The following is a 27,810-nucleotide window of genomic DNA, read 5'->3' as shown; positions in this document are numbered from 1 at the left end:
TTCTTTACTATGATGATGGTGAGACACTGGAACAGGTCATCCAGTGAGGCTGTGGATGTCCCCTCCCCAGAAGCATTCAAGACTGGATGGGGCTGTGAGCAAATTGGTCTAGAGGGAGGTGTCCCTGCCTATAGCAGGGTGTTGGAACTAGATGATCTTCTAAACTAAGCCATTCTATGATTAATTCTATGATTCTATGTTGAAGTGCCCTGAAGAGACAGAGCAACAAATGGTTGTGGAAAGGAAGAGTCTTGTCCAACACCAGAGAGACCAGAGGCAGAGCTCTCCTTTCTTTTTTCCTATTTTCTCCCTTCCCTCCCTCTGTCCATGCAGAATTATTGACAACAATAGCAGTCCTCATACCCTACATTCAAGTCATTTTCAAACTGAAATAAAAATCCCATTGCCACTCTTCTTCCATTAAATTAGCTCATTTTAAAAATTATTATTATTGCATCCTTCTTGAGTTCATTTGTCCTTTTATAACCAGTTGAGTTTTCCCTATGGTGGTTTACCCCATTGTGGTGGGATGGCAGTGGTGGTGGCCACTGGGAGAGCCATTGATTTATCCCAGGCAGCTCCCCTCCTCCAGCACCTCCAGTCTGATGCCAGCACACTTCATGGCTGCCAGCACACAGTGACTGACTGTCTTCCTTCTCCCTGTTGACTCCATTTGGATGCAGTGAAGCTGGCTCTCTTCTCTGGGGCACTGGTAAGGCATTAGGCAGGAGCACTGCATCTGTGATTCTGGCAAAGAATGTGTTGGAGTTTTAGCTGCAAATTTTATGACTAAAAACATGTTATTACTTTATAGTTTGACAACCTTTCAAAAACCAACAGGGAAAAAAGCTATTGCAGGTTCATGATACCTTACAGTATACTTAAGGTACATGGTATCTTACGGTCAGAAAGCTTAGTGCATGCACTAGGTAGCAGGACATTGGGAAGCAGAGACAATAGAAGCTTTATGTATCAGTTTTTGCAACACTGACTACAGCAGCAGAAATGAAGTATCTAACTATTTTTATCCACTAGTTTACCTTGACCTTTCTTCTAAACAAAAATATATTAAGCTGACTTTCTGTTTGCAATTATCTTTGCACACAATGTTGCTGTGAAATGGAGTCTTAAGGTCTGTATTGTGCCAGCTCCTATTTCATTAGAGCTCCCTTTATGAATGCTAAACTACCTGCCTGCTGGCCTGTGGTAAAACTCAGTCCTGCCGGTTATTTCATTACCTATTTCTGATCTAATCAGATTCTGACTCTTTACATTCTTTCCCAGAAATTCCCTGGGCAGGAAACTAAATTCCTGCCTCCCCTTTCTTAAAACAAATGAAAAACATGCATTTTACTCAGTTCAGCTTCTTTCGCATGGTACTTCTGTATCTTCTGCCTCTGTGTTGATACAATCATGATACAGTAGTTGATACAACTACTAATTAACTTCCATTTCCTAATTGTGCATACTCATGGGCAAGAATATTGGTGACGAATTTTTTCCAGTTAAAACCTCTTGAGTACCACAATGAAAATTTAATGTCCTTTTCTCCCAAGGACTCTTGCTTACTGCACAGGGCTCCTCTGTGGGTCTCTGAGATAAAAACACTGAGATGATGGCACCGAATCCAGCCTTAATCCAGTTTCATGGTGGGAACAGAGCTAGGCTTCTTAGGGGCTCTGGAATAAATAAGCTAAGTGTTTTTTGAAATCATAGTCATCTACAGAGGAGCCCACCCTGCCCTGCCCCCTGAAGGGCACACCTGATCCTAGTCAGTGCTTCAGCCCCATTTGAAGCAATACCTTGTGCAGTAGCTTTAAGCCACATCCTTCAAATCCGTGCTGTATAAATCATCTTGCAAAACAGAGGTTTTAAGATTGCTTCACATTGCTGTTTCTTTTTTTTTTTTTTTTTTTTTTTTTTTTTTTTTCCACAAGCAGAGGAAGTGTGATTGGATCATATTTGTCCCTGGAAGCAAGCGGAGGAATGAGTGTGGCTGCCACTCAGCCTTCTCCTGGCAGGCGTATGATGTGCATGAAGCAATCCAATACCTCAGACATTTACAGGAAATCCTACTGCTGTTATCACAGAGTTACAAAGTAAATAGCCAAGTTGCACAACAGTGTTTATAAAATAATCCTCTTAGGGATTTCACCAAACAGCTTAGCTAGTTCATTAAAACTCTTAATAAGCACAGCTTTCACACAGAGGTATTTGCACATTTTACCATTAAAATCCCATTAAGACTGATGGCCCCTGTCTTGCTAAGTAGTTTTATGATTAGTTTCATAATTTAATTATATGCTATAGAAGGTGTGTCCCAGATTTACTCCTGAAGTACAAGCAGGTGGTTACAGTAGACTTACAGGGAATAGGTGATAACATTTCTGGCTGCATCTCTGTAATTAAAGATACAAATATTAATTCTCCCTAAGCAGTTCCCTTAATCTTCAAATTTCTTTTATCCCTTACTAATGGGAAGTGGCCATACCACTTTTGCCTGAGAGAAGACATATCTGAATGTAACACATGTTAGTAGGGATGCAGCACTGAACCCACTTCCACATTCCTCTGACCATAACTTGCTGAAGTGGGCCACTATGCCTGTAAATCCCATTCTTACACAGTGAAGGAGCCAGCACATTTTAATTTCAGTGCCTGTGGACAGGGATAAATTCAGAAGCCATACCTGGACATTCCTCCCAGTCATAGCAGGTGTCATAGCCACAGGGCACTTTCTTCAAGCTTTCTGCAGAGAGCTTTGCCCTTTCAATAGCCCAGTGTAAGTCGGAACTGCTGTGGCAAGGGCCAGCATGCAAAAAGTGAAATGACTGCTCTCCAAGGCACTTTTCAGCTGAAAACTGACAGCTGGGTTTCGTCACATGCTGTTCAGAAAGAGCATGTAGGACACAGATGTCTTCTGAGTAGTGGCTGCCCCAAGGAAGAAGAATAATTATTTTAACAGACTGTGATGCAAGTCCATACTTTAAAAACTCCAACAACGTAAAATGAAAAACAGCAAGTCCATGACAGGCTAGATATCTGTCTAAAGACCTAAGGCTGTCATAGCTATTGAAGTGTCTGGTCCTTGAGAAGGCCCAAGTACAGCATAGTGCTGTGAGCTGAAGAAACTTTGGTCCCAGCCACAAGATACAAAGCCAAGGATGTGCTTGGAAAAGGAAACAGGAGGTACTGTTATCTCCACAAGGCACAGGGCACTTCCAATGACCCTATGTTAACCTGGTTCATACTCAAGCCATATTCATCTTTCTAATTTTCAGCCCTACACCACACCTCTAACCTATCCAGCCATTTACTAAAAATTCTCTGGGATAATCCTTTATTCACTGGAAGGCTCGAAGGTCTGTGCAGGTTGTGTTCTGCTAAGAGACAGTAAGTCCAACTCTTACATATTTTCTTATGCTCTCAATATTGAAATATATGGTGTACTTTTACACCATGTTCACCTGGACAAGCACAAGTAGTATGGCACATTAAGGTAAGGTGATGACTATGAAAGTGTAGAAGTTGAAGGAAAAAGGAAGGAAGAAGAGTTGGGATGTCCAGTAGCAGATGACAATGGCACGAGATTAGAAAGACTCTGGTGTGCCATATGGTTAATTTTCATTTTATTTCATTGACTGTGAAGAGGGCTGCAACCTACATGCAGGGCCATAACAGGTTAGAGACCAGGAATCTTCAGATTGCTGTGTTTTGTTACTCTTTATTTTGTCTTCACAATGGACTTTCTGTCTGCCATTGGGGAAACTGTGACTTTTCTTTTTCAAATGGAGCTTTAACTTACCCACAGTCCTCTTCTGGATTCATGCAAACACACTCAGACCCAACCTGTTTTTGTCCTGGATTGCAAAATCCTCTAATCTTAGTTTGCTCATCTGAAACAAGAGTGAGAGTTCTTGTAACTGGAAACATAATTAGCAGAAATTACTTAGACTTCTACTGCCAGGACTAAATTGTATTTATTTCCATTTATCCTGCACCTCTTCATCAGGTGCAATGACTGGCTTTCCACAAGTATGGGTACGTCTTCGCAAGAATCACTGGAAAAACTTGCATACCAAGTTTCAAAAGAATGAGTTATCCTGCTAAATTTCATTCAGCATTGCTAATACAGCTTTCTCCCCTCAAGATTACAGTTTCAGTATTGCAATTTCATGATCAAACTGTGAAATATGTTGCACTCAAAAATTCTGATAATAAATATTATTCTAATAATTTAATGAACAGTTGCAATGCATTTGAAAACTAGTAAGCCACATTCTAGCTCTATCTAGTTATAATAAAACCATGCTGAGGATACCAGGACTACAGGAATAATAATGCACCTGAAGAGATACTAACCTTTTTCACATGTAATAGACCTCAGAATAGAAGGAAACCAGGACAGGTCTTTTCCACAAGTATATTGTGTTTGACCAGTGACTACAAACCCAGCTCGACAGCTTAGCTTCACAGTTTCACCAATGATGTAGTGTTGCTTGAATGGGGAAATTTCAACACTGTCAGATGTTGGTGGCCTCAGGCATAATGAGGCTGTATTGAAAAAGAAAAGAATATAATTCTAGCTGTTTTCATGGCGTAGGAATATTTATAGCAAGACATAATGCTTCAGGTGAAGAGCCATTAAGGCACACACAATAACACCAAACACTTGATTGACATTCAAAAATAATATTTGTCATAATTAAGTCTAGATATTTTCAATGCATGTCAATGTTTTTTATAAAAGTAATTTTTGATCAATAACTAAATAACTACAATCCATTACTAATGTATGCTAGTAAGAGTAATTTAATTTCGGTTTGATAAATACAAATGGTATTTACAGAATATTTTAATCTTGCTTTTGTAAAAGAAGCTATTGACAAAGCAATTAAAATTAATGGCGTTGAAGAACTTGAGAGTATAATCGGACGCTTTTTTTAATAAAATGAATAGTAAGTCAATAAAATCACACTGAGTTTTAACAAGCTATTGGAAACTCTCCTGTTAGCAAGACCAGGCCAGTTCTCACCTATAGCTGTTGAAAAGACTTGTCCGTAAGCAGTTTGAGGCATTCATTTCTTATGGGGATTTTAGAGACATAATTAATTTAATACAAAAAATGGTAGTCAGATTCCTCCAAGAACACTTTGTTCAGCTTAATTGTCAAAGATTGTTATTATAAATCTGAGTATAAGAGATGAGTACTTGCTTCTCTCAGGGATATTTAAAACTAGAAGAGAGAAAGGCCTCATAAAACTGAGCGTTTTCTAAAACATTTAACATCGCAATATTCTTACAAAGCATACAGCAGCAACACTTTGAAGTTCAAAGAGGAACAATGTAATGACTCAGTAGGTTTTTGTCATGCCTAGTGTGAATGCTTTAAGTACCTTATTAAAATGCTGTCTTTTCAGATATCATTACAGATTTATTTGTTAAAACCTGTATTATAGTCTATTTTGTGTGTTTTTCCATGACTTGTTTTGTTGCTGAACAAAACTAGTTTTTCTTACGTTGGCATTCAATAGGTTGTTGTGTCCAAGTTTGATCAGGCAAACATCGGAGGAACTGATAGCCACTGAGAACATGACCGCTCACACAGGCAATTTCAGCTTCTTCTCCCACTGCATACTGGTTCTTTTCATTCTGCCAAAATAAAGCCCCCAAAAGTAAAAAGACTATAAAAAATCTTGAATGAAAATAGACACTGTCAAACAAATCAGTGCTTAAAGTCCTGCAGCAAATGCTTTTCCTTTTCTGAAACAAGAGTCGTCCAGTCACCTACAGAATATTTGTCCAGCCATACTAAATAAGGCCATGGTTACAAAATATTCAAAGATCAGTTCAGGATAGGTTTCACTTTGCCTTTGATTCACTTGCTTATAGATGCTGGTGAACTGGAGTCCCATAACATGCTATACACAGCAACATTGTCACTAGCACACTTATTAGCTTGGGTATCAATCTAGCAAAAAGACTGTAACTAGTATGTTTTCCTTCCATCTCAATCATTTTTCATGCTCACCCTTATAAACCCATTTTCTGGTGGGTCTGGCCTGGAGCATCCGGTCTCAAGCTCACCAATCACAATATCCACTTCTCTTTTTGCTTCATCATCATTAATACAAGGAGCTCCTCTGAAAAGTAAAAATTGCTGGTAAGGATTCATCTTAAGCAGCTGTCAAAAAACAACAGCATAATGTCAGAAGTTTTGGTCAGATATGCTTGGAGTATTTTCCTCAAAAAAAAAAAAAAAAAAAAAAAAAAAAAAAAAAAAGTGGTAAGAAGACAGGTAAGAAGACAGTTTGGTTAGGTTAATGAATAATAATGTTGTGATACAGTAGGTTTTTGCCATGTCTAGTGTGAACACTTAAAATACCCCCTTAAAATGTTTATATGGTCATAACCCAATCATTGCTATCAGTCAGTGGTTACAGGAGGCTTGTTTTCTATCAGTGTGGAGCTGTAAAGCCTAGTCTCTGAGGTAAGTCACAAAGAACCACATGGTCCATTGCTTTTCATCCTCTCTCTCCTATTGCTCCATAATCTCCTCTGCTGTCATTACAGCAAGGATAATGAAAATACTGGCTCATCTGTTTCTGCATGTGATTCTCAGCAGAAAAGTTGAACCTGTTCAAAATCTTATTCTTGAAGATGCAAGAAACTGAGCCTCTTTTGGGGCTGGAATTATGATTTCATGATGAAACCATGCAAAACTTGTACATTAGATGAAATCAAAGCAGGAATATGAAAAGCTTTTTAATTTCAGAGAAATTTTCTCCAAGGCAATGAGCTCAGACTTAAACCTTTAAGAGGATGTGAAATAAAAAATAAAGAAACTGCCAGCTTCTGTGAGTGTAAGAAGATGACTTCTCCATAGCTCTGGCCAGGAAGCCATAAAGAAGTTTAAGAGATCTACAGACATACTTTAGGATGTAAATAATCAGCCATTTTCTGGAATAAACAATGAGTAAATCTCAACCTGAAGCAAGTTACAAAAATTTTCAAATATTTCCTTTTCTCAGCCCGTACCACGTAAGTTCAGAAACGGGAGCTGTTTGTCACTTCTCCTTGGTCACAAAGCCACTCTGGAGGGCTCTGTAACTCTGCCTTATGACTGAAGAGTCTTTTGATCAACCATCTTCTTACTTGTCCATGAACACAGAGACGAAACAGTCCTCCTCTTCTTCCCGTTCACCCTTGCAAGGTTTTCCACCGTTTATTGGGGATGGGTTATTACATTCCCGGGTCCTTCTTCTCTTGAAAGAAGCATCACATGAGCTCCATTCAGACCAGCAACCCCAGCGACCATCTACAGCAACTGCAAGAAATAAAAGAAAGCCCAATTTTTTTCAAAAAATATCATATATAGAACTTCTTAGTCAACATATTAGAGAGATGATGGTAAATTCATAGTAGCCATTTTCAGAGGATTTAAAATTGTTAATGTTAACAGAGTAGATTATGTTGAGAATGTGAGGTTTTCCAAAGAGATAGGCAAATTTCAGATTGCTTCAGGAGAGGCCTTTCTTTCCAGTTTTCTTTGCAGGTCCCATTTAAATCCAGAAGCAGTATTCTACTTCATGCACAGATGTTTGCATTTTCATGGTACTGACAACTACCTCAGATAACTCATAAAAGGGTAAGCTATCAAATTAAATATGAACTCTAAAACTAAGTCTAAACACCAAATCTACTTCCCACACAAACTGAATTAAAATATCACTGTCTTTTCTCACCCACCAGGCTATTTGCCTGTGCCACCACAAAGCATTACATAAGAATTATTATTTACACACCATTTCTGTTCTTCGTGACATACATTATCCACATCCATATCTTTATTTGCATATCTTATATTGTTTCTTTTTGAAGCACGCAGTTGTTGAGATACTTTTTCTTTTAACAAAAGCAGCATAATAATACATTAATTCTATTTTCTACATGAATGCCAAATTCTTTTGAAAAAACTTCTTTTGTGTGAAATGATTTTTTTCAGAATTATGACTTGGTTCCCTATCCTTAAGACATTTCAAATAGATTTTTCCTTCTACACTATAATTAACAACTTTTATATCCATTAGATATTTTATCTTAAGCAAAGTAGGCCATAAGGAAACTAAGGAATGGATTTCTTAGTTTTTGCATCAAGTATCTTTGGTCCTAATTTCATTCTTTTTGCTAAACAACTTATTTCATACTATCTCATTAGTGTAGCTTAGGGATTTTTTTATCACGTCTTTTAATTTCTTTTAAATGCTGTGCTTACTCTGTATTATTTTCTATTAGTAGTTGCCCCTTTATTTTAATACCTTCTGATCACCACAGTGGGGTAAGAAGTTGCATGAATTTTGGAAGGGAAGATTACATCATATTTGTCTTTGACTAAATTGACAGGATTCTTAGGTAAAAGTTATGAATTGATGATATCAATTTTTTATTATCAATTGATGATATCAAGGTTTTGTTTTGTTTTGTTTAAAAATAACTGGTAAGGATGTAAAAGTTTGACAACATTGACTCTGGACCTGGACAGCTGTGTTCAGCTGTGGACAGCCCTTCCCCAATGGCTGATGCTTCCTTGGCCAAAGACTTTGTGAGGTCTTAGTGGGAAAGCATACAATCTACTGCTTATCCTAATATTTTGATAAATCCCATCTATCTTTTGTGTATGTTGTCCAACAGATAACCTCCTTGCAGAAATAAATTTTCCTGCCTAGGGAGTCTGAGCACTCTGAAAGATGCCTGAAAAAAAACAGCCCAGCGAGGGGCAGGACAGGCTGTATCAGGACTAAATCTTCAATATTTCTGCAATGGCCGCAGCCCTGCTAGCAAGAGCTTTTCAGTTGTTCTAAAGGTAGGACTACATACCACTGTGCTCAGAAAATTACTTTTTGATAGACACTGGAAAGAAGAGTGGAAGGCCAGGCTGGACATGGCTCTGAGCAGTCTGGTCTAGTGGTTGGTGACTGCCCACAGCAGGTAGGTTAAAACTCAATGATCATTGTGGTCCTTTTCAGCCCAGGCCATTCTATTATTCTGTGATTCTATGAACTGCATGAAACATGTATATGTTACATTTTTTGATTTATGCATAAAGTGATACATTTCTTGTGCAAATAAATGCACTTTTACAAAAAATAAAAATATGTTTCTTTATACATTCATAAATGAATTTATAAAATCATTCATGTTTTTATTTATCAGTGAAATTTCAGAGTTTTGCTTTCTAGAAAATACAACAAATTTGATTTTCAAATGGTTGCCTCCTCAGTTCTGTACCGCAGGAATTCCTGACCACAGCTCACTATGGGCTTTATAACAGGAGAACCCCATTTACACCATGGCAGTATCATCACACTCACCTGACTCATAACCTGGAGCTCGGATCTCACAGTTTGTGCCGTAGGTGCCAGCCTGGCACAAGCAGAGGCACTCTGTCCCAGAAAGCACAGGCCTGCCATTGTTGGGGCACGGGGCACACTGACATGGGTCAAACCTGCCTGCATATTCCCCGAGGGCCCTTCTGAGGTTGCGTCGCCTGGTTACGGCACAAGGCATGTTCTTCACCAGATCCACAATGGACGACACCTGGAAAACAGCCATTCAGTTAGCACTTACCTTCAGTTTAACTGTGTGCCATACTTTGCAATGTAGATCCAACCAGGAAAGGTACATTATTTTCTTTATATCTTGCCCAGATGTGTGTGCACATGTAATTCACCTCACATTCAACATCATCTGGATTTAAAGGGCAGAAATACATAGCTGCTGGCTGTTGGGTATTTATCAATATTTTTCTTAACCTTCTCTTACCTCAAAGTCAATTACTACGGGATTGTCCTTGGTCGATTCCAGCCAGTTTATAAAGATTGTGTTCCCTGGAAAAGCCCCCTTTTTCTCCCAGGCCAGTGCAGCAGCGTACTCTGATCTGCCACCTTTGACCAGTGAGACTGACCGTTCTGCTGACTCCAATATGGAACCTGAAGGGATTTCAGAACAGAAATGTGAGACAAAGGCCTTCAAAGAAAACAACAGCATCATACGGAAAAGTGTAACAGGATAGAAAAGAATATACTGAAATATTATAGAGTTACCCTTAGAAGAAATGAGTCTAAGCTCAGAAAAAAAAATTCCTATTCTGTTTAGTGATGTATCAATTTCCTAAAGAAGGCTGTGTAAGGCTGCTGCCATGGAGATATTCTCAACTACACCAGAGACTTGTGAAATTGTATGGATAAAGCAGGCTTCACTAGAAGAAGAATGCACTACAAGGCAGGATCTTTGGTCCCAGTTATAAATGCCTGATTAATTGGACTTGGTCACAGAATGAGTGCAAAAGCAGTGGAGGTGAGGGTATATCTGTTTTTAGTGATGCAGAACACAATCCTTACCATTCTTTCAGAAATAGTGCCAACCTTCTGTGGTATGAGATGCATTGTTGGGGACTTCATGATGTCTGTGCAAGATGAGGAAGATGGGAGGGGAATATAAGGGTGCATTATATTGCCGAAATCTCTCAGCAGCTCTGAGCAACCTCTAGAAAAGATCATGGAATCACAGGTTTCTCACTTTAGCAAGCCTGGCTCTAGCCATGCTTGTCAGATCCATGACTGCCAGAAAGAGCCAGTGACACTGGATCTCAAGTTACAGAACTCGAGAGCAGAGGATGAGAGTTCCTCTACCGTAATTTTGCAAGCAGGAAGATGTTTTTGATGTTTGCTTCATTGAAACAGTGAAACAGTTTCAACCCCAGGCAATACAAGGGGTTGTTCCCCAGGGGTTGGTACTGGGGCCTGTCCTGTTCAATGTCTTTATTGGTGACCTGAGTGGTGCGGTTGACGCGGTGGAAGGAAGGGATGCCATTCAGAGGCACCTCAACAGGCTGGAAAGGTGGGCCCAGGTGAACCTGATGAGGTTCTACACAGTATAGTGCAAAGTTTTGCACTTGGGCTGGAGGAATCCCAGGCATCTATACAAACTGGAAGCAGCAGTTCTTGAGAGCAGCCCTGCAGAAAAGGGCCTGGGGGTCCTGATGGATGAAAACCATATCAAGAGTAAGCAGTGTGCTCTTGCAGCTCAGAAAGCTGGGCTCCATCAGAAGAGGGGTGGCCAGCAGGGACAGGGAGGTGATTGTCCCCCTCTTCTCTGCTCTTGTGAGGCCCTATCTGCAGTACTGTGTCTACGTCTGGAGCCCCCCATACAAGAAAGACAGGGAGCTGTTGGAGAGGGTCCAGAGGAGGGCCATGAAGATGATCAGGGGACTGGAGCACCTCCCCTACGAAGACAGGCTGAGGGAGCTGGTCTTGTTCAGGCTGGAGAAAAGAAGGCTGTGGGGTGACCTCTTAGGTACTGAAAGTACCTAAGAGAAGGGAATCAATTCTTTGAAAGGGTTGATAACAGCAGAACAAGGGGAAATGGTTTTCAAGTTGAGGGAGGGAAGATTTAGGTTGGATGTCAGGGGGAAGTTCTTTACAGAGAGAGTGGTGAGGTGCTGGAATAGGCTGCCCAGAGAGGTTTTGTGGATGCCCCGTCCCTGGAGGTGTTCAAGGCCAGATTGGATGGGGCCCTGGGCAGCCTGCTCTACTAGTAAATGATTAGTGGCCCTACCTGTGGTGGGAGTGATGGAGCTTGATGATGCTTGAGGTCCCTTCCAACCCTGGCCATTTTGTGATTCAGTGACCTGGACAAGGGGAATGAATCACAGGATCATAGAATGCCCTGGGTTGAAAAGGACCACAATGATAATTGAATTTCAACCCCCTGCTATGTGCAGGGTTGCCAACCACCAAACCAGGCTTCCCAGAGCCACATCCAGCCTGGCCATGAACGCCTCTAGGGATGGGGCATCTACAACCTCCTTGGGCAATCTGCTCCAGTGCATCACCATCTCTGAGTGAATAATTTCCTCCTAATATCTAACCTAGATCTCCCATCTTAGTTTAAAACCATTTCCCCTTGTAGTATCACTGTCAACCCATGTAAACAATCATTCCCCCTCCTGTTTACATGCTCCATTCAAGTATTGGAAGGCCACAATGAGGTCTTCCTGGAGCCTTCTCTTCTCCAATCTAAACAAGCCCAGTTCCCTCGACTTTTCTTCATAGGAGACGTGCTCCACCCCTCTGATCATCTTAGTGGCCCTCCTCTGGACCTGCTCCAAGAGCTCCATGTCCTTCCTGTACTGGGGACTCCAGGCCTGAATGCAGTACTCCAGATGGGGCCTCACAAGAGCTGAGTAGAGGGGGACAATCACCTCCCTCTCCCTGCTGGCCACTCCTCTTTCAATGCAGCCCAGAACACAGTTTGGCCTTCTGGGCTGCAAACGCACACTGTTAGCTCATGTCCAGCTTCTTCTCCAAGTCCTTCTCCACAGGGCTGCTCTCAAGGAAATCTTCGCCCAGTTTGTATAACTACCTGGGATTGCTCTGATCCAAGTGCAACACCTTGCACTTGGCCTTGTTGAACCTCATTAGGTTCTCATGGTCCCACTTCTCCAGTTTGTCCAGGTCCTTCTGGATAGCGTCTCTTCCCTTCAGTGCATGGACCACACTGCTCAACTTGGAGTCATCTGCAAACTTGCTGAGGGTGTACTCAATGCCATTGTCTATGACACTGATGAGGATGCTGAGGAGCACTGGTACCAAGACCAACCCCTGAGGGACACCACTTGTGACCAGCTTCCACCCTGAAACAGAACCATTGATCACAACCCTTTGGCTGCGTCGAGCCAACCTATTCTTAATCCACCATGCAGTCCATCCTTCAAATCCACCAATCTCCAATTTAGAGAGAAGGATGTAGTGAGGGACCATGTCAAAGGCTTTGCAGAAGTCCAGGAAGATGACATCCATCGCCTTTCCCCCATCTACCTATGCCATTACTCCATCATGGAAGACCACCGGATTCATGAGGAACGACCTGCTCTTGGTGAAGCTGTGCTGACTGTCTCAAATCACTTTGGATCACTTCACTGAGTACAACCTCAGTAAGTTTGCAGACGACACCAAGTTGACAGGAAGTATTGATCTGACTGGGGGTAAGAAGGCCTTATAGAGAGATCTGGACAGGCTGGATAGCTGGCATGAAGCCAATGGGATGAAGTTCAACAAGACTAAGTGCTGAATCCTGCACTTCGGCCACAGCAACCCCAGGCAATGCTACAGGCTTGGGGCAGGGTGGCTGGAAGACTGTGTGGAAGAAATGGACCTGAGGGTGCTGGTCAAAGTTTGGCTGATCATGAGCCAGAAGTCAAGAAGGCCAACAACACTTTGGCCATCCACTTCCAGCAGAAGCAGGGAAATTATTTCCCTCTGTACTCAGGCCTAGTGAGGTCACATCTCAAGAACTATGTTCAGTCTTGGGCCCCATACTACAAGAAAGACATTGAAGCTCTGAAGCCTGTTCAGAGAACGGCAACAAATCTGGTGAGGGGTCTGGAGCACAAGTCTTATAAGGAGAAACAGAAGGAACTGGGATTTTTTTATTCTGGAGGAGGCTCTGGGGAAACCTTATCACTCTCTACAGCCACTTCAAAGGAGGTTGTGGTGTGCTGGGGGTTGGCCTTTTCTCTCACTTAACTAGTGATAGGACTAGAGGGAATAGCTTCAAGTTGTGCTGGGGAGATTCAGGTTATGGATGTTATGGATGTTAGGAAAAAATTTCTCTTCAACTGCAGTTAGCAGTTAGGCTCTAGAATGGGCTGCCCAGGCAGGTGGTGGAGTCACTCTTCCTGAAGGTGTTCAAGAAATATTTAGATGTTGTTCTAATCAGCATAGGTTAGTGGGAAATGTTGGTAGGAAGTGGATGGTTGGACTGGATAATCTTGAACATCTTTTCCAACCTTGCTGATTTTATGATTCCATGAACACTGGCCTCTCTGTCAGTGTTGGAAGAACACCTTTAGTGTTGGAAGAACTCCTCTAGCCAGGAGGACCTGGTGTGCCTTGTTGAGGATAACTCAGGTTAACTAACAGGATACAAACCCTGTTATTATCATAGTTACCTTCATGTTTCACAGTCATCTTGTTTGTGACACATTCGGTACTGACTTTCTTCTTCTTTCGGAAAAACACACGCCTTCTTGTTTCTGTTCGAATACACTCCATTGATTCATCCACTGACAGACCTAGAAGTACAAAAGCAGCAGCTGCATCACCATAGATCTGTTACATCACAGGTCTCCCTGCTCACTCATTTCTTTCTGACCTCTTTACTACATTCAAGCTCCTGATCCACCATTGTCTCTACTGCCAGGGTGTATTCTGCTCCTCATCAAACCAGTTCCATCAGGTGCTGAATAGACTCTCCTAAACTCAGCCTATTCCTGTTTAGGTATTTCTCCTATATCACCTCTTCTGTTGTATCTGATAACCCTTCCTTCTTATGGCGCACCATGGAGCAATCCTTTGCTGTTCAAAATCAAAACCCAGTCACCCAAAGTGCTACTCTGCAGAGTGGGTGGGAACAGCAAACCTTCATCTGAGCCCAGGTCATACCAACGGGCTGCTCTGCCTGGAAAAGTAATTACCACCTATTCCTGCAGCACTTTGGACAAAGACCACCAATATTATAGAAGAAGACATTGCTCCTGAAGGTACTCAATTCCCTGGCTACAAACACCAGTAGAATGCATCATACTTACCTATAGGCCCTGTAGGTACCCTCCCATGCCCATACAAGTTACAGTGGTGACATTAAATATCATTACTATTAACCAAGAATTTCTCCTTCTGTAATATTCTGTTTTCATTTTGACAATCTAGCAGTCATGGATTAAGTTTCAGACTATTTTCTAATCAATATCAGCAGCTCTAAAACTGTAGCCCAGAAGGCGACATATCTCTCAGACCTCAGTCCCACAATGGCGTATATTGGAAAGCCTTCTTGGTGTCAAAGGATTTGGACTTGAAGGTCCTAAATACTGTCACGAACACAGTGACATTTACCAATTAAAGAAGATCTTCAATTTTTTAAAATAAAGCATGGAAGTTCCTTCTTGCCTTATATTTGAGCAGTGTGAGTAATTCCTCTGTCTACGCAAATCTAAGGGGTTCTTTTTCTGTTAGTTGTTGAGTTTTCTGTATGGTGGAGGACCTAAAAATAGAAAATGGTAAGAAAAATAGTAAACAAATTGCTAAAGATTACATACCTGAGTTCTTGAGTTCCTCGGAACTATATTGGTAAAGAATGTCGTAGGAACCACCCATCCTTCCAGAGGTGTAGTAATGAGTGCCAAAGTCGTCAAATATTCTACTGTATAAAGCATAGTTGTACTCCAGGGGCAGCTGGTTTAGAGCTTTTAGAAAGACATCTGAGAGCTGCAAATTTGACTCCTTCATGGTGAAGTTTGCAACAGAGATGACTTTATGGACTCTAATAAAGTTGGAATTCTAGATATAAAATTAAAATAAAATAAAATAAAATAAAATAAAATAAAATAAAATAAAATAAAATAAAATAAAATAATCTTGCTGCTTTCATGGGTAGTTGATTGCAGAAAACAGAGTGGCCAAGAATATGATCTGAGCAACATTGAAAACCTATTTCCTCTAGTCCATCATGATGCTTTAACCATGATTAAACTCACATAGACTAGGCCTGGAATTTCCAAGTATCCTGTGAGGTTCTCAGGGACAACACTCACTACTGCTTTGGATTGTGGGAGTGCATAGGATTTCAGTGTGAGTTAAGAATTCCTAAGCAGTGGACAAACAGAAAGTAAAATGACTTCTGCTATAGCAAATATACCAGTAATTGATAAGACAGGCAAAAGACTAGGAGGAAAGGCTGAAGCTAGTAAGTATCTGTGAGCTGTTTGTAATTAATCTTGAGTGGGTATTTTGGATACTACCTCATTATTGTGAGGTCTCAAATGTTGTTTATCAATCTGCTAAAACTAAACTCACAGGAATAAAGTTTTAATTCAGTGTCAGGCTGTTAACACACAAGGTCTGGGGCATGATATGGGTGGAAAAAAAAGCAAGAAGTTCAGAAACTAGAAGCATCACCTCTTACATTCAGAAAACTCGTGTTTTTGAGACAGCTAATTTTTTTTTGTGTTCACTGTTGAAAGTTGTTAATGAGAGAGTTCAACTAAAAAGAGAAGAGAGAAAAAGAATACTGAATGGAGAAACTGGTAACATGGCAAAAAAAAAAAGTAACAAAAAAAAAAAACAAACAACAAACCTGAAGCAAAGAGATCAAGAGCAAAAGGGGTGATGGGAAAGAGCACAAAATGAGCAATCTGCAGAAAGAAGAAAATCATTATAAATAAAATTGATACTGATCTATATATAGGTTCTGCTATTGAGTTTTCATATTGATAGGTTGATTCTGCTCCATTTCTGTCTTCAGGTTCATGTGGCATAGAAGTCATAAGACTGCATAAAATATGGAGTTTCTTCAGCCAAGAGTCAGCAACATAACATGTGAGCTGGACCACAGCACTGAGATGTGCACAGCACTCTCCATTTCAGTGCTCTCATTTGCATGCTGGAAGATAAACTAAGGGCACTCAGCTTTCTGCAGCAATGAGAATAAAAATGGAAGAAATAGGATATATAATATTCCCTGGACTGTACTCTGCTCCTTAAATACCCTGAGGTAATATCGTTTCTCAGAAAATGACTTCCAGGTGATTTGGGCTCAGTTTTAAGCCGTACCATATCACATTTCAGCTATGACGCACAAAATTACAGGCAACTTTGGCAAACATTAATTCTAAATGCTCAGGTGGATATGATGCTCCCCCATACCAAAAAATATTTTTTTTCTTGACTTGCACCATGCATTTATATTCTCTAATATTCAAAGCATCTTAAGTGCTTTTCTTACTAGCAATTTCCCTTACAGTTGTCAAACCCAGTGACTTCTTTATTAAATCCCCAAGGCTTGAACAACCTTGGAAACTTTTACTTGAAGAAGAAATTCAGGAAACTGAATTCCAAAGTCTCCAGTTACCCTGGTCACATGTCTAAACATACTGGTAACCCCTGGCAACTGTGGCAATCTTTATCCATGAATACCAGCTATTAATACAAAATGCAATGCTGTAGATTGAGGTGATTATTCCCAAAAATATTCAGTCAAAATCCTGGTCTAAATCAAGTGCAGATACTCAAATAAGGTCAGATATTATATAAAAACTACTTAACTGACAAAACAAAAATCATCCAGACACAAGCTGAGCTGGCCTGATGAAACCAATAGTTTTAATTAATTAGAACATTTCTCACAAAACAGACTCTCACTAGAACGTACTGGTTAATTAAATAATGTTTACTTCCAAGTAATGCAAGCACAGAATCTTGCCTCTCGTCCCCACGGATGGGGATGGCTTCCTATCTTTCAGGCCTCAATTTTTTAATTCAAGCCATCCAACTCAATAAGCTGCAGCCAAGAATATTAGGAGCATGAGCCAATGGGTTGGGTGCAGAAACTTCAGGAGTCCCTTGGTGTCTTTGAATGCCCGGAACACACATGCTATCAGGCAGTTACCAGTGTGCCAATTCTGAGATAACTTCTCTATCTCAAAGGAAAATGGAGTTTGAAAAAATTTATGAAATTCAGAAAAAAAAAAGAAGCAGAAGAAGAAAATGGTAAATAAAACTAATAACATGTAGCATAATGAGCAAGATTAATCAACAAGTTTATGATGTAATGGGTAATACAATAATAATTAAATATTATTATTATTAAAAAATAATATTAAAGTTTCACTTTATGAGTCTTTCCTTATATTTAGTAGAGAAGAGTGACAGCTGGTAACTGGGGCTTCCTTTAAGCCCTGCTGGAACACTACTGAGAGCACTCACATTTATGTAAAAATCCACTGAGTTTCTTTTAACTGATACAAAATGAGGGCAACTAGCTGAGATGCAAGGTTCTGTAAATCTGTCATTGTCTATAGATACGCAAGATGTATCCCACCCAAAATGCTTGTTTTGATGCAAACAGAAGACCAGAAAGGGGTCATTACTGTCATGAAAATTATTTTAAAATTAGAATGAAAGAATGTGTACTAAAGAGCCTAAAGATTAGCTTAACAGAAATAATAATAATAATAATAATGATAATAATAGACAAACAAAAATAAGCATCAGAAACATATTCATATTTCCTCTTAACAATATGGAAAAATTCAAGACCTTTCAAGTCACTTAGGCCCTACAGTGACTCTGTGATGCTCATGTGAAGCTATTCTGCTTGCAGTTTGAAAATCTGGTCTGAATTTGACCTCCCAGACTGTTAGTTCTCACTCATTGTCAGTGATCTGTTTAAACTACTTTTACTTCGTAAGCGAATATTTTGAATTTATAGATTTGTTTCATATACATATGTAAGTAGATATCTGCTGTTGTATATACCTATAAATAAACTGCATACAGGTAGGCACAGGTGAATGCAGAGGCTTCCTGTAACATGGTAAGGAACCTGAAGATCAAAATTAAAAGTCTTGCCATGGACACAGTCAGGAGGAAATAAGCCATCTACAACCAACAGCAGACCAAGTCATCAGCTTTCTCATGCATGTTTCTGAAATTTTATGAGAATAAAGTTCAAAACAAGTTTAAGTGCAATAAAAATTCCTCAAGAAAGTTTCATTGATATTCACATTTCTTTTCATAGTTTGGGACTGGATTTAAACCTTTAAGAAGACACCATTCTATCAAAATAAACTCACCAGTTCTACAGAAGAAAAACTTGATACATATAACTGCATCAGAATGACAGCAAATAGAATTCCAGTAGATGGAACTTAAGCAAAGATTATTGCAGACTAGAAATTGTGGACTACTTAATCAGTCAAGTTACTTAACAATTAAGACAAGCCTGTAAGCCAGTAATAAATCTGTCATGAAAACATTAAAATTATAACAGATGTTTTTGTAAAAGATTTACTATAATTTTATTACAACTCCTCGGTTTCAACAAGCTTTAATTTTGAACAGTTTTATGACCTCTGCCAGGCGTAATTACAGACAAAAGAATAGTTGATCCTTTACTATCATTAAACTCTAGAATTATTATATTTCACAGTATTTGCCTGAATTAGAGAGGCAGAATTTTATGGGAAGTAGTTGTCTGTTCTCAGAAACTTTTCTCTTGGTGTGTTATTTCTGGGATTATTTTTGTGACTCTGTGCAGCTTAACAGAAAGTATGTTGCAACCGGGAACATCCTGTAGAATCAGGAGAGGACCTTCTCGTTTTTAATTCTAGTAGTTTTGCAAAATGTAATCCCAATATACCTTGTTAGTGGATAACCTGTGGTAGCTCAGTTCCCCTAAACAAGAAGATGGAAACTCAAAGAAAGGAAGAAATTCATGTCACCATTCAATTACCTTTTCATGTGAGGCTTCAATGGCTTTCTTGAAGGAGGCATATGATGTGATTTGAACTTTTCTTTTCCTTGAGAATAGACCTGGTATGCCAGATCTTCTCCGAGATGAATGAGAGGATGTACTGCTTCCCACATCACTGTCACTCAGAGGCGTTAAATCCTTGTAGAAATCTGATTTTACATCATCCTCTTCATCTATCACCTAGAGATTCAGTAAACCAAAATCAATTTGCCCTAGTAACTTGAAAGGGAGCAAAGTATTAAACAATGAATTCTTGGCTTCTTCTGGAATAGACATGTCTAATGCTTGGAAACATAGCAGAAAGCTAAAAAGCTATTATAGGGTAAGGAGATGGCTATACAGTAGGCAGTTATACAAGGAAAAAAAAAAAAAAAAAAAAAAAAAAAAATAAAACCAACAAACAAACAAACAGAAAGTCATGTTCTTCTAGAAATCCCCAGTCCCCTTGCCCTAAAGCTTAAGAACAATTTTCCTTGAATGTTTCAAAATGCTTTTCAAAGACTCTCAGACCTGCATATTATGTCCACACTAAAAGTAAGTCTCTATTTGTATTGTATGATGGTGTGTTTTTTACTTTCTGCTTGATTCCCTTCTAGAAGAATGAGCAGGTTTTATTCAGATGGGAGTCAGAGCATACCTGTAGTGTAAGTCACCATATTGCAGAATGGACTAGAAGTAAATGAATAGTAATAGAGAGTGAACCTACCAGTTAACATTGGCAAGACTCAGTTATGCTGTTGCGCTAAGCAGTGATACTAAGGCATCTTGAACATCTGTTCAAAAGTGACTCATTTCCCATAATTAAGGCAAATCCCTTGCAAGATCTGTGGCCTTTAGATTCATTTTTTACCATTTCAGGCTTACTTAATAAGGCTTTGTAGGATTTGTGAAGGACTTTGGGCAGTGATGTCCACTCCCCTGATCCAGTTCTGTTCTCCAAGTAAACACACGCTTTTGCATTAAAATGCACTGCAGTTCCAAGCAGAAAGCTGGTTCAGTGACATTTCTATATCAAAAACTACTCTAAATGTTGAAAAATAGAGATGCAAGCTCAGGCGAGAACCACAAGCTCGTAATATATTTGCAGATGGACATTAGTTACCTCATAGAGAACAGAGCTTGAAAAAATTGGGCAAGCCAAGAATTGTTTTCCCTACGGAATATTTCTGTACACAGTACTTCTTCAATGCCATTGACCAAACCAGACAATGTTGGAATTTGCTTTGTTCAGCTGTGCCTTTTGAAGTAAAATCTCACAATATTCATGTTAATAATCAACAGTTCAGTCTCTTCCAATCCTTCAACTTTTTTCATGTCCTGCATCCCTTTTTTCCCAATACTGTAGCCATTTGCTTCAGAGGCGGCCTTCCAGGATGTATGCAGCCAGATACTACACCTCAACCATAATATCCCAATTATTTTATAAATATCAGTGTTTAAAAGTCTAAACTATCCTGCCTGAAAATCACATTCCAAGATTTGAGGAAAAATAAAAAACAATGTCCTTTTCTCTTGGCCTGTCCTGCAAGACTTCTTCCCAGACTTTTATCCTTCTGCCTTGCAGACTCTTTACCTGCCACCTCTTACTGATGGTCGGAAGGGCTGGTCAGGGGACAAGCAGGACTGAGAGGCTGAGACAGCTGATGGAGGAGCTGCTCTCAAAGTTGCAGATGCCTCAATGGGAGGCTTGTGCTGGGAGAGCTGTTGGTACTGGAAGGATGCATCAGTAACGCTAAAACGAGCTTGGGCTTTACCAAGCCACTGGCTGGATTATATTGTGGTTGGGAACAAGAACCTGTATACCAAGTCACAGCAGAGGCATGGCCACAATCATAAGGAAGCAGGAGAGAAGCTGAGATCAATTTGTGTTGATTCTGAGTAAACACTCACTGTGAAAGTGAGAGAAAGGTACAAGTAGAGACACCTAACACCGCTCAGTTTTTTTCCCATTTCTACTCTTCAGCTGAAGCTCTTTCAGGCCTCAGCAGGCTGGGAAATCTTGTCTTCATAAGACTTCTTAAGACTTCAGCATATAACTTGGGCTATGTTTATGAAAATGTTTTATTTTTTTGCTAAAATTTGCTTCTAGAAAGTACCTGAAAGCTGACAGTCTCCAGATTTGCAGGCACACGATACGATTTCCTTGTCTCATTGCGTCTCACTGTTCTGCATTCTCCTCCATTGAACGAGTTGCCAAGGACTTCCCCTCGGCTCTCTCCTGACAGAATGTGAAATCTAACAACACCAACAACAACAAAAGCAATTTCCAGAAATTAAATGGTCTCAGAAAGACATAAATACGTATCATTTGTTGTGTACAGCTGCGTCAAAGATGCTTTATGTTTGAATGAGAGGGTGTAAGTGTTAAGGCTAAGCTAGTGCTTTGAATGAAATTTCTTAATAAAAATTTCTGATTCACCCTGAATTCACCTGAAAAATTATACAAAGAGGCTATAACACCAAGGTCAGCATAAGACTATCTTGGGCAACCACTGACTCGAGAAACACAGTAAAATGGCACTGACAAATAACATGCTGCTCTCCAGTTCAGCCACAACTGTTTATTACCAGAGTGCCCTGAGTTCATTCAGAAACACAGCACTTGGGGCAGGCATCACACACACACAGGTGTTGCACTGCTTTAATTAGTAGCCTGGAAGAGGTGATGGCTGGTATTGCAAGAGATGTATCAGGCACAATCAAACATCTATAGAGGAACATCCTCCAAATTTCTGAAATGCTTTGTAATAACTGAGCTGGAATTTGCCAGTAAGTGGTGCTCTGGTTGTGGTGAGGGTGGGCAATGTCCCTCACAGCAGTGCTCCCTGATGGCTCCTGCAGTAGGAGTAGAGCAGAGTAGGACTGCCAGATGCAGTAAGTCCAAGTCTGGATGTTTAGTTACATTCTTATAAGCTCTTACTACTTTTCATTTAAGAGGTCATGTTTTAATGGTTTACTCTCACATGCAAATTTGAGAATTGTCTTTTTTTATGTAAGTTGCTGATAAGCAGTATAATGCCTGTGAAAAAAACAAAGCTGGCTTACCCACTGCCGATTAAATGCACACCTGGGATGCTCTCAAACTTTCTGCTACACACCATCTTTTTCCTCCCACAATGTCTTTCATCAGAGTTGTCCCCACAGTCATTTTCTCCATTGCATTCCAATTTTTTTGCAATACAGCGACCTGGACAGAGAAAAAGCAGCAGCAAGAGGACAGTGATTCTTCACATCTCAATGCAAAAAAGAGCAATTTCTTTCTCTAGCAACGGTGTAAGCTTGCAACAGGAATTAACATAGCAAGGCACTTCAAAACATACATTACTTCAATAAAAATATTTGTCTCTTTTCTACCAGTTTGTATTAATTTGAAGGCATGATGACCAAAGTTAAGGTTTAGCAAAAGGAAATTCTGATAAAACTATCAAATCTGATCAGGTATATTTAAAATTAAGCAAGAACTACCAAGACAATGATTTTAAAAAATTAATAAAAACAGTGCAAGTTTGATTTCAGACAAACTATAAGGATATGTTTGTACATGTAAAATTTGTGCCAAAAAAAATCTCATTGGAACAGTGCCACTTTCTAGCAGCCATAGTGATGCTACCATTCTACAGTACAGATTGCACAACCCTGAATTCCTTTTAACTGAAGAAGAAATGTAAATATTAAGTTCCCATTAAACGTAAAATCCTCAGCTCCCTGCCCTTTTTCCTAAGGAATACATGGACAACCTGGAATAGAATACATGCATGGAATACATAGGGACAACCTGGAATTTTTTAATTTTTTTTTATATGTTTCAAACAGTAGCTATTGTCTACTGAATAATGCGGAAGTTAAGCTATGATGACTATTGTTACCATTTTCGCACTGGAATTTATTCTTGCAGTCCATATCCACGATGTTGCAGAGCTTAGCTGGAAAGCATGGTCGGGATTGCGCCAGTGGTTCGGTGCAGGCCTGGCCTCCAAACTGGGATGGCCGCAGGAGTTTCCGGACACGAAACTGGGGGCAGAAAAATAAAAACTTGGTGTTGAGTGAATGGGAAATTTTTTCCTGTTCCTCATCAACTTTGTTGAAATAGAAATACTATGATGGGGCATGCAATCCCCATCCCATTTGGCTTGGCTCTCTTTCAACAAGGCCTCTTGTCAGAGAATTGAGCAGGAGGGAATATGTATTTCTGAAATTTTCTACTGTTAAATAACCAGGAGTAATATCTCAAGCTCATTTGTTTTTCTTTCCCCAAATCAGAACCCACCTTGAAGAACACTGATGCTGAATGTGCTAGAAAATCATTTCAGTAATGTTTTCCACCCCTGTTCCGGGGGTTGCAGATGAAACTTATCTGCCTTTGACCGAACTGTTCTTTCCCTAAGAAAGAGCAGGAAAAATTTCCCCAATTGACATACATTTCCTCGCAGACTTCATTACATCCCTGCCTCTAGAAAGACCTTGAAGTCAAACAATTGAATAGGACCCAAAAAATAAATAAATCTGTAACTGGGTAACTATGATCAGAGGGAACAAAGAGCAACACTTTCAAAAGGCTTTTGACTCAAGACAACCATTTCTTGTACTCTGTTTGGAATCTACAACACACGTTATATTGTTTGTGTGAGCTTTAACCTCTTCATCATTCCCATTCACTGAGAGCTTAACTACAATGGTCTTCACATTTATCTTGAGGGCACATCCTCCATTCTGAAGGCTGTTCATATTTATGAAGGTCAGAAGTAGTGATCTTAATAGTTTGGAGGAAAAATATGTTCAGCTTACAAACCCCCCTTTTTTTTTTTTTTTTTTTTTTTTTTTGAAAGCAGCAAATACTTTGCATGAATATTTAAAGCTAATAAAAATGAGCTAATAAAAATGAGCTTTTACACAGGGTTGTGTAGGTAGGGAACCTAGAAATTTAACTAGAGGATATGGATTACAAAAATGAGTTTAAAGAGAGCAATAAGAACCTTTCCATCTCTGGCAGTTTATTTGCTGTCTCCCATTGTTTCTCCCCATTGTGCTCTCACTCACCACCCTGGCTGTAAGTAGTTTCCTAGAACTGCTACTTCATGGCCCCCGAACTCCAAAACATTTTTTGTTCTGCACTGGCATCAAGATAGGTATGTATACATGTAAAGATACACATACACATACCTAACAGGCTTTCTGACAGTGCTGTTCAGATGTGCATTTCAGAAGCTGCACAGGACCTTCAGAAGAGCTTTAGGCTATGTCGGCATGGACACTTAGAGTGATCTATGATAAGCCTTGGACTCATCAGCTATGTAACTATCCTCAAAAGCTCCCTAGAACCTTATGTTTGCCTGGGCTTTTTATGTCAGTCCCACCTGATGCTGTTCTTTCACTTGTTCTCTCTCCGCTAGGGTAGGTATATGTAACTCCTAACCCTGCCATCAGGGAATCAGCACAAGCCCAGAGACTCAGCCACAGGAGGATTTTGTCCTACAGATATTAAGCACATCCATCTGGGTTTTGTGTAGACTATTAGGGTTGCAGAAAAGGTGCTAAGGATGTCTCATCAGCAACCTCAGACTGATCCTGACTATGATACTGCATTTCTTAACAGTGCTAGTTATGATTTGCCAATTATCTCTTTTCAGTAGATGACTTGATCCTATTATCTTTCATTTTCAGAACATATAAAATGTCATGCTGTGTGAAAGATTCCTTGACATGCTCCTGTTGAAACAGGAATGCAAACTCTACAGCTTAATTTATCTCTTATGTAGAAAACTCATCTTTAATAACGACAGTGGCACTTTCAAAGCAAGTTCTCATAAATGGATTTGCACTACTAAATTGCCCCTTTCTATTTTGATATACTTATCTTAACTTGTTCCCTCCAGCTCCTACTGTTATAATTTATAACAGTTATAACCTTGTTAACTTAAACTGTCATTTTGCAGAACCAACTTCCTTGAAATCAAATATCTTAAATCAAGAAACTTAGGCACAATTTCTTGCATTTAACATGCATAATACATTATCTACCTACTTGTTTTTTAATGCATGGGTCACATTCTGACCAAGAGCTGAATTCTCCAAGCTGGCAATTGATAGGACAGGTTTGTTGGTTACATGCACGAGATTCCTGCTTGGTGCACAGCTGGTCACAGAAGTTTTGGTTATAATATTCATCCATTTTTATTTGCCTAAAAAAGGTCACTGAAAGAGTTACACTGGAAAGGAAACAAACTGTAGATTTCTATAACTGTAGGTTAAGGCTCATAATGCTTTAAATCAATAAAAGCTTGAATGGTGGTGGGTAGCTCTGGAGTGATGCTTGAAAGTAAAATCTATATACACCTTAAGCCAGGAATGAAATAAGGGATTTCTTGTAAATTTAGAGTATGCTCCTGAATTGAATATAGTTTTGTGCAGTTGTATCTTTAGTTAACTATGATTGCAGAATTATTTGTACAAGAAGCAAATTTCTGTCAGCTTGCCATGCTGGAACTCATATCTTCCAGAGCGCTGCTTGGTGTTGGGCAGAGCTCCCAGCGTGGGCACTGGGCACCAGCCCTGTTCACAAGAGCTGGCTGCTCAATGCTCACTGATGGCAGGGCCACCCCAGGACCTGGCTCTTCTGACTGTGTGTGTGCAGAAATAACACGTTTGTTTGGAAGCACTGCAATATTCTATACACAACTTTAAACCTTGCAATTAGAACCAAGTCATCCGCTGGACATTACCATTTTTCTTTCTAGATATATTATGGATGCTGAAGCATCCGATATGGAACCTCCTCCCTGAAAGTATTTTTTTTTCTGCATAAAAATTATACCCATAAGTGCAGTGAGAAGATTTGTCCCTACCTGTGCCTTGTCTGCGTGCCATAATTGCAGGTTTTTGAACAGCTGGACCATGACCCCCATGGATAATGTTCACAGTAGCACCCTTGGCAGCTCCCAACCACCAGGCTCAGCAGGATCAGCTGTATTAGCACCGCCTTCTCCATAGCAGAGGTGTTTACGGACAGTAAAAGCTCTGGAGGAACTGTAACATTCACAGTTACTGTATCTTAGTGACTAGTCTCTTCTGATCTGCTGCTTCTATAAATCTACTTTGCAATACAAATATTTCATCAAGCAGTGCACCTGGAATATAGTGATAATGCATGAGAGAATATTAATTAAATTATTGTAATGTGGAGGGATGCAAGTCAAAGGCATCTGATCTCTTATTCAGTATTAATCATGACTGCATGTTAATTCTATTTAAGAAACTGTTTAGCAATTTTCTTGAATGCGACAAATAAAGACCTGCTATTACTCTTCATTGTTTCTATGTGTTCTGAAAAACATTTTCTACGAATACAAATGAAAGTATGAACAAGCATTTTTGCTATTGGGCATGTAAAATAATGGAGACTTAACACTATCTGGCTACAAATTCATTTTCATCCCTTTTTGCCTAACTGCTTTGCTGCAGTGAATCCTTTCTTCAGATCTTCTGTTGCTCTTAGTCCTGATGACTGACTGCATTTTTTTTTTCAGGAAAAGCATTTATTCACTGAAAAATTGCAAAATATTTTTTCCTTCATGCTGTCACTGAACCAACAACAAACTGTAAAGGCTGGTACAGCAGAATGTAAGCAGAGCGTGTAAAACATTCTGTTTTGCCACGAAAGAACAATAAAAAATAGAAAATGTAAAAACAGATTATCTCATTTTGAAAATGATTAAATGAAATGTGAAATCACTATTTTATTTTTTAATTACATAGCCCATGCTATTCTGACTTCTATAGCTTGCTGTGAAAAATAATTTTTTGTGGAGTGAAAATATTGCTTGTTCTTTTTAGCAAGAAAGCCAGTTGGTCTTCTCAGTACTGTAGCAGTGAGGGCTCAGTGTGCTTTTTATGCAGCCATTCAGTCAACAAGCTTCTTGAACAGTTAAGTGTAATCAACAGAGTATAATCAAACTGAAGGCAGAGAAGACAGCAATCTTGCCAGTGAACCAAAAGGAGAGCAGATAGTTGATCTTTTTTTCCTTACCTGGGCTCGTGGCTCCTTGTACCAATATTGCTAACTTAGAAGAGCGATGAAGAAGTCCTACAAGGCTCTCTCAATTACTTTGTTCATTCCTCCAGAGTGCTCTCCACAGAAAATACTCTCATTTGGTAGTGAAGTTCCAACCAATCAGTACATCTGAACTGCATCAGCAACTAGACAAATGTAAGTACATGATAGAGATAAATGTAAGCTTTCGAAGAAAAGATACAAGCAAACAAACAAACAAACAAACAAACAAAAAACCCGAAACGCTTCCCCACACATCAACCTATATACACTGAAGCCAATAAAAATCTTCCTTATCAACTTACTGTAGGACTCCTGGCTGCCGATTGTCATGACCTCAGCATGGCTTGCTGCAGGCTTTCAAATGAAAGGTTGGAGGTTATATTTGATCT

General features: G+C 39.6%; 1 protein-coding gene across 1 annotated transcript; it reads right to left on the bottom strand.

Moving 5' to 3' along the window:
- Positions 1-125: 125 nt before the first annotated feature.
- C6 (complement C6) lies at positions 126-27,810 on the bottom strand. Its single transcript, XM_042875470.1, has 19 exons — positions 27,724-27,810; positions 27,395-27,564; positions 26,214-26,394; positions 25,394-25,550; positions 23,238-23,382; positions 22,417-22,558; positions 21,468-21,606; positions 19,351-19,551; positions 15,158-15,398; positions 14,012-14,134; positions 9,823-9,989; positions 9,372-9,597; positions 7,156-7,327; positions 6,032-6,143; positions 5,520-5,652; positions 4,363-4,554; positions 3,806-3,896; positions 2,690-2,931; positions 126-747 (listed from the first exon to the last, which is right to left on the bottom strand). The coding sequence occupies exons 3-19, from the start codon at positions 26,354-26,356 to the stop codon at positions 566-568; spliced, it is 2,808 nt and encodes a 935-aa protein (XP_042731404.1). The 5' UTR covers positions 26,357-26,394; positions 27,395-27,564; positions 27,724-27,810; the 3' UTR covers positions 126-565.

This window comes from Lagopus leucura, unplaced genomic scaffold (assembly GCF_019238085.1).
Source record: "Lagopus leucura isolate 7727_CA_CO unplaced genomic scaffold, USGS_WTPT01 Super-Scaffold_100014, whole genome shotgun sequence".
Taxonomy (NCBI): Eukaryota; Metazoa; Chordata; class Aves; order Galliformes; family Phasianidae; genus Lagopus; species Lagopus leucura.
Note: the sequence above shows the minus strand (reverse complement) of the source record. Positions and strands in the feature narration are given on the sequence as shown.

Excerpts from the sequence above, each read along its gene's own strand:
- C6 (XM_042875470.1), bottom strand. The coding sequence starts at position 26,356 with ATGGAGAAGGCGGTGCTAATACAGCTGATCCTGCTGAGCCTGGTGGTT. Across the intron at positions 25,551-26,213 it reads GGCACGCAGACAAGGCACAG|GCAAATAAAAATGGATGAAT; the intron begins GTAGGGACAAAT and ends GACCTTTTTTAG. Across the intron at positions 9,990-14,011 it reads GATGACTGTGAAACATGAAG|GTTCCATATTGGAGTCAGCA; the intron begins GTAACTATGATA and ends AAATCCCTTCAG.